Here is a 10233-nt window from a genome sequence, read left to right on the forward strand (position 1 = left end):
GGATGGATGGATGGACTCTCCTATGGTTATGAAGAATGAAAAAATCTGCAGTTTATGAAATTAATGGAAAAGTGGTAAAAACCTGTGGTATGTAAAACCTTTTGACTGGTGGTGTGTAACTAGTCTTTTCTCAAAGGCTGAAAAGGTTTTTGGTTTGAGGAATAACTATTTTAGAGCGTAACAAAATTAAAAGTGCGAATCCTGTCAGAAAGGTTTTTTATTTGTTAGTTATTTTTGTTGTCAAAATCATGGACCCCAAAGCTGAACGTGTCTGCTCTTCACAAGGGTTAGTAGACCTTGCGACAGGCAGTCTGATATCTTCTGTCGAAATGCAATATCTTATCCTAGTGAACATAACGTTAACTAAATCACCACTACAAAACTGAAACTAGTATTAGGGTAAATTTGATTGCTGTGCCATTGAAACAAGACAAAAAAAGACAGAACTGCAAAGAACTGCAGCCATAATTGTAATTTTTTCCAGGCCCAACTGAGATATGAGATCGAGTTACTAGCCAGACAATAACAATTGACTTACAATATGCAAAGTGACTGGACAAATATTTAACTTGTCATGTGTTTGATACGATGCGCTTTCATCTGCTTTTCATTTCAATATAAAAACCAAGGAACCAAGCAAAAAAGATTACCACCTCCTATGCACGCTAACCATGCTAGGTCAATTAGACACCCAAATATCGGTCGGTAAGTAGTTAATGTTCCATTAGTCAGTTTCTGATCCATTCCAGAATGTTTGAGTTGTCCATCAGCCTGGCTCACTACGTACAGCCATCAAGATGTGGAACAGCTGTCAGAAAGACCTAAGCCTTATCTTTAAAGCTTGCAGGTTAGATGTTGTTGACCCGATGCACCAGGATGCCAGGGAAAGCAAAGCAATGAATGTAAGGAATGCATGTCAATACTAACCACACACTAGAAGACTCTGGAGAGACTCTGATAACTTGACTTTTTAAAGACTGAAGTCTGACACACTCTCACATCTAAAGACATTGTGTCGTTAGTCACAAGTAGTTATTTTGTCACGGGCTATGATTTTGCAATGGGGGATCTTGCAGGGTCACCATATGCAAGACTGGAAAGTAGATTCCTTTTCAGATTATTTCCCATCATGCTCCTGGAGGAAATTTACAGGAAGAGGAAACACTGTTGAACAATGGAGCAGAAACAGAAGCAGCTTTTGGCCACAGCTGCTCTTGTGCGTGCAATACTCTGCTGTGACAAAACCGCAAAACAGACCCTGCGGAATGTGGACATGGTTGCATGAACAGGGACAGCAGGGTCGACATGTTGATCCTAACTTTCCATGCTTTTAGGCAGTAGAAAGCATGTTCAGGTTAAGGAATTAACACGTTCATCATTGGACAGATCGAGACTAGCAGACCCAGATTTTGATCTCAGCCGATGAATTTGAAATTCAAGTGATGTGACTTCAGGAGGGTGGTGCATCTTCATAACTGCAGCTTAGGGGGTTTCTTTCGCCTTTGCCCCCTTCTCCCAAACAGGCAGAAAACCACCAAAGTCGCCCGTGTGTGTTGAGTAACCAAGCGTTTGGTTAGAACATCCCCCTTGTACAATGTGAGGAATGTGGACTTTCTCATAAAAACAACAGAGGACACATTCTACTAATAACCAGATATAGCTGATTATTCCATCCTGCCACACTCCTATTGTTCTCAGGCTTTAACATGCAACCGTCCAAGTTAATTCATATGTAATGTTAACCAAAGCACAGAAATTTGCAAAAATGAAATACACTTTATTTTCTACAGTAGTGGTCACAATCAACTCGCATTCACGAGTCTTCGATGAAATAAGACCAGAGGATTTATTTCTTCTTGCCAGGTTTCTGTGTTTTCTCTAGTCCTTGGATATATTTCCGCGGAATTTGGTAGTGATCTGAAGAAAAGGATAGTGAAAAAAACATATTAAATCATTGTTGAGTACAATCATCGAAAAGCTGTGGTTTTACAGATTCTGTAATGGGTCACGTATAGCTACCTAGCAGCAGGCTTCCAACGTGCTGAACTTGGTTGCCCTGGATTTGAACCAACACCTTGTCTTTGGAACCCGGTACCGGGCTGAGGAGTGAGCTGGCCTGGACGCGGCGCTGCAAGGCTGTGGCCACCGTTGCCGGATCAATTCCGTACAGCTCGAGGTTCTTCATCAATGTCACCTGCAGGATAGGGAAGCGCATGGCGTCATAGGGTGAGCCCATGAGGAGACAAAAACCTGCTAATGACTGCGGTTACACATCTAGAGGTATTTAGGCTGACAAGTGGGTGATTTATGTTCAGCATCCAGTCAAGTTCCACAGCTACTTACATAAGTGTCACGGTGATCCCTGTCCCAGGAAGCACAACGGATAAGGCGGCGGGCACGGTCACACACTATAGATAAATTACTGCAGATGTTCTGATTGGCCTAAATGCATGTTTATGGATTGCAAGAGAAAATTTAATCACCTGGAGAAAATCTGAACAAACACTGTCTATGAGGGTTTTCAGACATCCAGGCTGAGGTACGTCTGGTAGTAGCAAGTCAAGAACAACTGTTAGCGATTCAACATTCACCTGAGAGGCGTCAGTAGTTAAGAGAGATTCCTCAGCACTTAAGCCTCTGTGGGTTCAGCTACACCGTGACATTACTAGACTCGTTAGATCATGACAGTCATGCAAGGATGGCTGGAGTTTGGGGGTGTGAAAGGGTGTGAAATCGCCCGTTCTGGGAGCTTTCAATACTTCTGTGCAAACACCAGAGCGGGACTGTGAAAGTGTGTGGCAACCTCAATTAGGCATTTATTAAGCAACAGCAAGGTTCAGCAGAAACACAAGGCAGAGGGGAGATCTGGAATAACAGTCTTACCAGATGCTGCTCAAACAATGTGAGAAAATGCAAATGCCCACAACGCATTTTGCACAATGCTATTTCCTGTATGCAATGCTTTACTGGTGCGTTACTGGTAATTCCCCCCCTACACACACACACACACACAAGGGCACAGCAGCAGGACTGATTCAGGACTTTTCAGGAAATTTGAAATAGTGAAGGAATGAGGAGTATGAAGGGCTGTTTACCTTCTTGTTGGATCCCCTAGAAGCGACTGAAATATCGATGGGCTCAATTTGGCCCTTTCTGATGACGGGCTCTTGGCCAGGGAACTGCAGCTGGTAACACTGCTGCATTCGATCCATTGTTCTGCCAAGACAGACCACATGTGGGAGCCATTTACCGACCTGGACATGGTGTCTTTAACAACACAACTGAAAAGTCCGCAACAAAAACAAAACACGTTGTGTCCAGGTTAACATACACAAATGGAATTTGGTCTCAAAGGCTCAGTTTTACTTTCCTGAATGTTCTGCACATTTGAGATAATACATGTACGTTCCCACGTAGCAGTGACACGTGACGCACTGGAGCACTAGACCTGTATGTCAGTCTCACACGCTGCATTTATGCTGTGAATTTGGTCCATAAACATTACCAAAAGGTCAAAGAGCGGCTCTGGCTCTCACCAGCTCCTGTAACCAAACCTTTCTTTCCAAACCACCATTCCCAACCTTTTTCACACTCCAATAATCTTTTATTAAATATGATATATCCAAGAGTAGCATCGCTTGAACATCTTTTGTGGTTTTAAATGGTAATTAAACAAGTAAACATTACTTTTAATACTTTTAAACAAGTAAACATCAGTTTAGAGTAGAAATCTACATTATCTGTGGGTGTGTGGTTCAGTCAGAACACTGATTAGAAGCATCAGCCAAGTGGTTTCACTGCTCGGCCCTGAGCAGAATACTAAGCCGTGTTTCTCCAGCCATGTGGCATTTTGTTCCGTTCAAAGACAAACCCAGATCTTCCATCACAGCCAGTGTCCAGTTAGGCAGGACTAACAAGGCTGAGCGAACTCTACCTGGAGAAGAGATCATCCCACTTGAGTCGCTCCACCTCCTGGTACTCAGACTTGTCCAGCAAGCAGTCACAGAGCGTGGGGTTGATGTTGACATAGCTGAAAGCAATGAACGAATACGAAGTCCATTTAAACTGTGGTACCTTAAATCCGACAAGTTAACCCGTTTCGCAGTACAGGCCACAGATGTCTCCACAGTATGATGATAACCTTTTATTTTGATGTTATGGGAACCATTTTTTTAGTCCCAAAAGGAGAAATTAAATTTTATAAAAACCTGCGACCGTGATCAAAAAACTAAAAATGTCAAAAATCTTTTGTTTGGTTATAGTTAAGGTTAGGGCCGGGTAGGGGTTAAGGTTATCATTGTTGGGTCTAGAGTTTTTCCTACAGAAATGAATGGACAGTCCCCACAAAGATGTGAATATAAACACGTGTCTGTAAAGTTGTATTTCGAGGTCCACTTGCATTAACTATGCTGTTTGAATGCAGAATAAGTCACCTTCACCCATTTCTATATGGAGTGTGAAAGTATATGGATGTCATGCCTCATTATGGAATGTAATCTTACTTCTTGTTTTGTTCATCTACTAGCTCGTTCTTCTTCACATATTCGGTCACAACGGTCCTCACTTCTCCTGGGCACAGCACTGCACCCTTCCTGTGACAAAAAGAAGCGCATGTTGCTATTCACGCAGTGCCAGTGTATCCGAAATGCGGGCAGTACACTGCATGTTAACCTCTTCTTACTTCTTCTGGGATTCATGGAAGAGGGGCTCCAGCCGGGCAGTGACAGTGTAGAGCAGGGTGATCTCGGGGGGGTGGTACGGCACGTCGGAGTGGCCGCCATCCCGCGCGGGAACGTCCTCTGGCATGCCCTCCTCGGGCAGGCAGAAAGAGCGCAGCCTGCGGGCACAGAAGGGGAATGCAGGTTCTGCTGGACGTTTGTGTGCTGGCATTGCCAAAAACAAACTAAAATCTCAAGTAATAGTCTGGATTCTGGAATGTTCACCATCAGAGGACTGTGCCAGAAAGGCTGCACTGTGTATAACACGAGAAAGTGTGAGCATGGCCAGCAGGTATGGTACTCACTCAGGATTCTTCCAGTCCACTTCAACTATGCTCTCCACCCCTTTGCTGAGCTCCTTCACCTGGACGAGATGGTGCTGTTGCTGCATCGACTGCAGGAACTTGGAGAGCTGAGAAATATTATGTTACATTTATCTACTTCATACTTTTCCTTACAGGAAGGTTTAGAGAGCTTGCAACTGTATGCTTTATCCATTTACATACTTTTACATTTATAATAAAGTGATGCATGATAATTCATTTGCTTATATTATAATTGGCATTGTGGTCTTGCAACAGATAATATATCTATCTTCTATACCGCTTAAAAGTAAACAGATTTTTTTTTTTTAAATACCAGTTATAACTGATTACAGCAGGCTACCAATACACTGGAAAGCAAGAGCATTTAAATAGATGGTTGCTGACCCACACAGAGTAATATTCACAGTACCTTTTTGTAGCTTGATTTCTTGATGTCTAACTGCTTCCCATTAGGGCTGCAAAAGAAAATACCAGTCTGATTCATTCTGATTTCATCCAGCTAGTTCTGCTCGATAAGCAACCGTGAAGGTTAACGGCAACGAGAAACCGTGTCCTTGTCAGACGGCCAAGCAAAGCAGCGGATGGGAGGGCACTACGTCCTACCAGCAGGAGAACATGTGGTTCCGCAGGAAAGTGCTGGTTAACAGCGGGAGCTCGGATTTCTTCACCTTACTCTTGAGGGCGTGGAGGAAGCAGCGAACAAGCAGAGCATCCATCTGCTCTGTGGGAGACACAGGGATAGAAGCTACATTTGAAGTAGATGGTAAGAGGCAAACTTACATTATACTTACTCATTTTCCCCAGTTCATTACACGGCACTAATACACAATTTTATAACGAAGAAATAATTACTGTTTTGCCAAAGAGAACTATAATACAGTATAAATAATCAGCTGGTCAGAAGAGAAAAGCTAGTGGAATATAGGATACGTAATATAAAACTTTACATTTTACAATATTTTTATAATAATATTCCAGTAACTTCTCCTTTATTATAAGCTCTCTTCTGACCACTTCTATGTGTGAGCTACTGGATGGCAAAATTTCCTTCCGGATCAATAAATTAACTAAGCAAGTAAGTATGCAAGCAAGCATGTATATATGTACGCATGCATGCATGCGTGTCTGTATAAGTACTGCTAAGAGACATATAACGAAAATATGTTAGCTGCATGTATCTGACCAAAACCTAAATGTAATGTCTTGTAACAAATGCGAGTTTATGTTCCCACCATGTGGTGAAGCTTCACATTCACCTTGTGGAGATCTGCTGTCCTCTAAATGTTCCTCTCCGTCCACCTGCTCCTGCCCCCCCTCTGATTCGTCCTGACTGAGACTGAGCTCCTTCAGACCCTCGCTGGGAGGGTCCGTGTCTGGATCCCTGTCCTGACTGGCAGAAGCCTCCTCTTCAATCTCCCCCTCCCTCATGCAGTCGTCCTCTGCAAACTCCATGTTATGCAGGGGCAGAATAGTCGGTGGTCCTGTCTTGTCACCAAATGCCCTGAACATCAAAGGGAGGGGGACAAATGATGTCCAATAAACAATTCCCAAGGATAAGTGGGAACAGCCCTGAATAATTTTCACGTTAAGCATTCAAATAAACAACCTATCTTCTAAGTTTGATAGTCTTCCATTCGGCCTCTAATGCCAATAAGGAGAAAAGCTGCGTATATGAGTGTGCCTGAAAGTCCGGGAACTCGCCACAGACTGTCCATGTAGGCGTGCAGAATGGACACCCCTCTCCCCTTCATGGCCAAGCCTAACATCTCCGAGGTGGACATGGCGGCGGTGCCCATGGCGACCGGGGCCCTGCAGAAGGCATATGCACAGGTCAGATTCCTGTCGTCTCACAGACGGGCGGAAGGGAGCTTTAGGACAGACAATCGATCACCTGTTTTTCACCACAGTTACGGCACAGCAGTCACCCTGTCTCACATCTGGGAGTCCCTCAGGTGGCACAACCACACCAGGCAACATAAGATCTGGACCGATGTAGATTGAACAGGGCGTTGATATTCATCAAGCATCAAGAAAAAGGCACCAAACCCAGAGCGACTGTCCATACTCCACAGGCATAATATCCATGCTGCTTCCATCCATCGATCCTTCCATCCATTTTCCAAACCGCTTATCCTACTGGGTCGCGGGGGGTCTGGAGCCTATCCCGGAAGCAATGGGCACGAGGCAGGGAACAACCCAGGATGGGGGGCCAGCCCATCGCAGGGCACACTCACACACACCATTCACTCACACATGCACACCTACGGGCAATTTAGCAACTCCAATTAGCCTCAGCATGTTTTTGGACTGTGGGGGGAAACCGGAGTACCCGGAGGAAACCCCACGACGACATGGGGAGAACATGCAAACTCCACACACATGTGACCCAGGCGGAGACTCGAACCCAGGTCCCAGAGGTGTGAGGCAACAGTGCTAACCACTGCACCACCATGCCGCCCCATACTGCTTTCAATGATATATTATTTGAATACAGTGTAAATAATCAGCTGGTCATAAGAGAGAAGCTAGTGCAATATAAGACACTTAATATAATACTATGATATAATATAGTGTATATCTTCTGATCAGCTGATTATTCATACTGCATTCAAATTGTATTATATACATTTTTCTATATTTCTGTTCATATTACAAATCTTTGAAGCTTATTTGTAACAAACACAATATATAGAATAATATATAGTACAATACATATTTTCTATTTCTAAATAAATAAAGCTGGAAAGTACAACTGATTGCTATTTAATACTATGATGGATTTAGAAAGAGAAGCTAAATTATCTTTTCAGAACAGTTTAGAGAGAAGGGAAGCATAAGCATGCGCACCTGCAAAGTGTCTGCAGTACAGACCAGTCAGCACAGGCAGAAAAGCATTTAGTAAAGTTCTATTTGGAAAATAAACGAAAGCTGAATACAATGCAATCACAGAAAGCACAGTGTCTATGAACCTTAAAACAACTTCATCTCGGCCTTGGGAACATATTGTTCTCCGTGCGATTTGTAGAAGGCACTGTTTACCTGCTCCTCCTGCTAGCTTCTGAAGCACCGCAGGCCAGGTCATGAAAGCTGGCAGGATGTCAGGATAGCGCCAAAGAGTATAGACTGGGGAGTAAGGGATGACCACACAGACTCAGTGACGCATTAGGTAGCCACATGAACCACTGACTCAGAGCTACAAGGTGTTATTTCAGAGTACCTGTGGGATAAATATACTTCTCCAGTTCAAAGAATATGGGGTTTCTGTGGAGGACGTATATGGTGACAGCATCTCCTTTGTGTGCATACACCTTAAGCACATTCAGTTCCTCCTTGTTTGGGACCAGCTCGGACAGATCTTCCACAGACAGTGCTGGGTAGGTGTTAGAGATCTCCGTCTTTAGCTTCCTCCTGTCACACATTTGCGGGAAACAGAGACAAAAGTTTCTGTGTTAAAAGTATTTTCCCTTAATTCCCTACATTTTTAAATTGACATTATATATATATATATATATATATATATATATTAGTTATATACAAGAGACCCCAGGTTAGGTGCTGTGTTATTTTATAGCCTTGCAAAATAACTTGTAATGCTGTCACCTTCTTCCAGTAAGACTAACATTTATTAAGATTCCGATAAAGAATCCATGTGTCACAACCAAACGTCCATGTTCAGGGCAGCGTTTCTATTTGTATAATATCCAAACATTTCGTGTCCCGACAATGACGTTAAATAGACACGAAGGTCTGACTGGAACGTCGTGTTTCATTTAACCGAATGAAACAATATAATGCTCAAACACTCTATCTCAAAGCTAAGTATTTAAAAATGTTTTTTTTTTACTGCGCAACGTTACAGTAAGCCACAGGGGGAAAATTCGTTTGCAACGTGGACTATAATAATGTTACTTTTTGAAACATATTAGCCGATTTGCTAATATCTTTGTATTGTTATAAGCAACAGATGATGAAATTCAGACGATCTCAATTACACAGGAATTGTAGGTATACAAAGCAAAATAAAGAGCAACCCCACACCTGTCAGATCCTTTAATCACTGTGTTGGATTTCACACGGAAAGGCTTAGCAAACATCCTAGCGCTGGATTGCGTGACACACCAGGTCACCTCTTCCGAAAGCTCTGAAACAATTCCTGATAGAAATGCTTGAATCCCAAATCCAAATGGCAAACGGATACGTCAACAAATGCAAACAAAATGCAATTTTGCCCTCACAACACTTCAATGCCTTAGGAGCCGCTGCCTTTGCGTAACACAAAATATGTCCGTCGGGAAAACGAGCTTCAAAATTAATTCCCCCTATTACAAGCATACAGTTGCTGTTTTTTAAAGTGGCCATACGGTTTAATAAATCTGTGTCTAATATACTGAAAATCTTTGGGACGTTTTAAGAAATTACGATAAAAAAAATTTAGGGAATGTTTTCCGATCGATTTACCACGTAGAATAACATTTCCAAAGATGTGTAAAAACTCAAACATTAAGGGAACTTAAACGAAACATACTCTAATTAAAAACGCTGGTTTGTCATGGTTACTAACTTTATTTTCCAAGAGATTTTTTCAAAAGAATTTAGCGATAAGTGGTACTTGGTCCAAACTAAAGAGATGGGTGAAGCCACCAAACTGCTTAACCAGTACATGGTCACGTTGAGTCTATCCCAGGAAACACGGGGCATGAGGCAGGGGGCTCCCTGGATGGGATTAAAATTGATTTCTTCAATGTCCTTTATGCAGCTTTAACAAATTGTGTGCATACCGTGTATCAGAGTCACAGGACAGGGGAAAATGATTAGATTACATTAAAAATGACCTTCCTGTCAATACAGGAGAGATTCTTTAAGTGTCAGGTCAGATCTTGTTACATGTCACAGTCAAATTGCTCTGTATCTCCACATCATACCTAGCTGTTATACCGCATTACTGTTCATTGAAATCTGAGCATATTGACCTATCTCTGAAGTCCCCCTATTGGTTGTTTTTAATAGTTGCGGTACACTTCTTGACCATGCATTTCCACTTACCGTTGTCCTTTTATGAAGACGTTCCCTTCTATTTTTAAGCTTTGATGTCACAACCGGGCCAGCTGTTCTTGGCACCTTGGCCAAATTCGCAGTCCACGCCACAGCCAAAGCACTTGACCCGACTCACGTTTCGCAACGCTCGGGAG

At 42.7% G+C, this 10233-nt stretch overlaps 1 protein-coding gene across 3 annotated transcripts; it reads right to left on the reverse strand.

Annotated features, from left to right (window-relative positions):
- Positions 1-1756: 1756 nt before the first annotated feature.
- On the reverse strand, positions 1757-10222 carry eif2d (eukaryotic translation initiation factor 2D). Of its 3 annotated transcripts, none has more exons than XM_049017298.1 (15): positions 10088-10222; positions 8262-8452; positions 8084-8167; positions 6936-7026; positions 6746-6853; positions 6301-6545; positions 5648-5765; positions 5454-5499; positions 5024-5130; positions 4682-4837; positions 4503-4592; positions 3935-4030; positions 3096-3216; positions 2020-2194; positions 1757-1917 (listed from the first exon to the last, which is right to left on the reverse strand). In XM_049017298.1, the coding sequence occupies exons 3-15, from the start codon at positions 8124-8126 to the stop codon at positions 1847-1849; spliced, it is 1467 nt and encodes a 488-aa protein (XP_048873255.1). In that variant the 5' UTR covers positions 8127-8167; positions 8262-8452; positions 10088-10222; the 3' UTR covers positions 1757-1846. The 3 variants fall into 3 exon arrangements, with proteins under 3 accessions (XP_048873255.1, XP_048873253.1, XP_048873254.1); XM_049017296.1 differs by lacking the exon at positions 10088-10222 and adding an exon at positions 9083-9336; XM_049017297.1 differs by lacking the exons at positions 1757-1917; positions 2020-2194; positions 10088-10222 and adding exons at positions 2201-2992; positions 9083-9336.
- Positions 10223-10233: the final 11 nt, after the last annotated feature.

Source organism: Brienomyrus brachyistius, chromosome 6 (assembly GCF_023856365.1).
Source record: "Brienomyrus brachyistius isolate T26 chromosome 6, BBRACH_0.4, whole genome shotgun sequence".
NCBI classification, from domain to species: Eukaryota; Metazoa; Chordata; class Actinopteri; order Osteoglossiformes; family Mormyridae; genus Brienomyrus; species Brienomyrus brachyistius.

Excerpts from the sequence above, each read along its gene's own strand:
- eif2d (XM_049017296.1), bottom strand. The coding sequence starts at position 9,138 with ATGTTTGCTAAGCCTTTCCGTGTGAAATCCAACACAGTGATTAAAGGA. Across the intron at positions 7,027-8,083 it reads GAAGCTAGCAGGAGGAGCAG|ATCTTATGTTGCCTGGTGTG; the intron begins GTAAACAGTGCC and ends ACATCGGTCCAG. Across the intron at positions 2,195-3,095 it reads CTAGGGGATCCAACAAGAAG|GTGACATTGATGAAGAACCT; the intron begins GTAAACAGCCCT and ends CCTATCCTGCAG.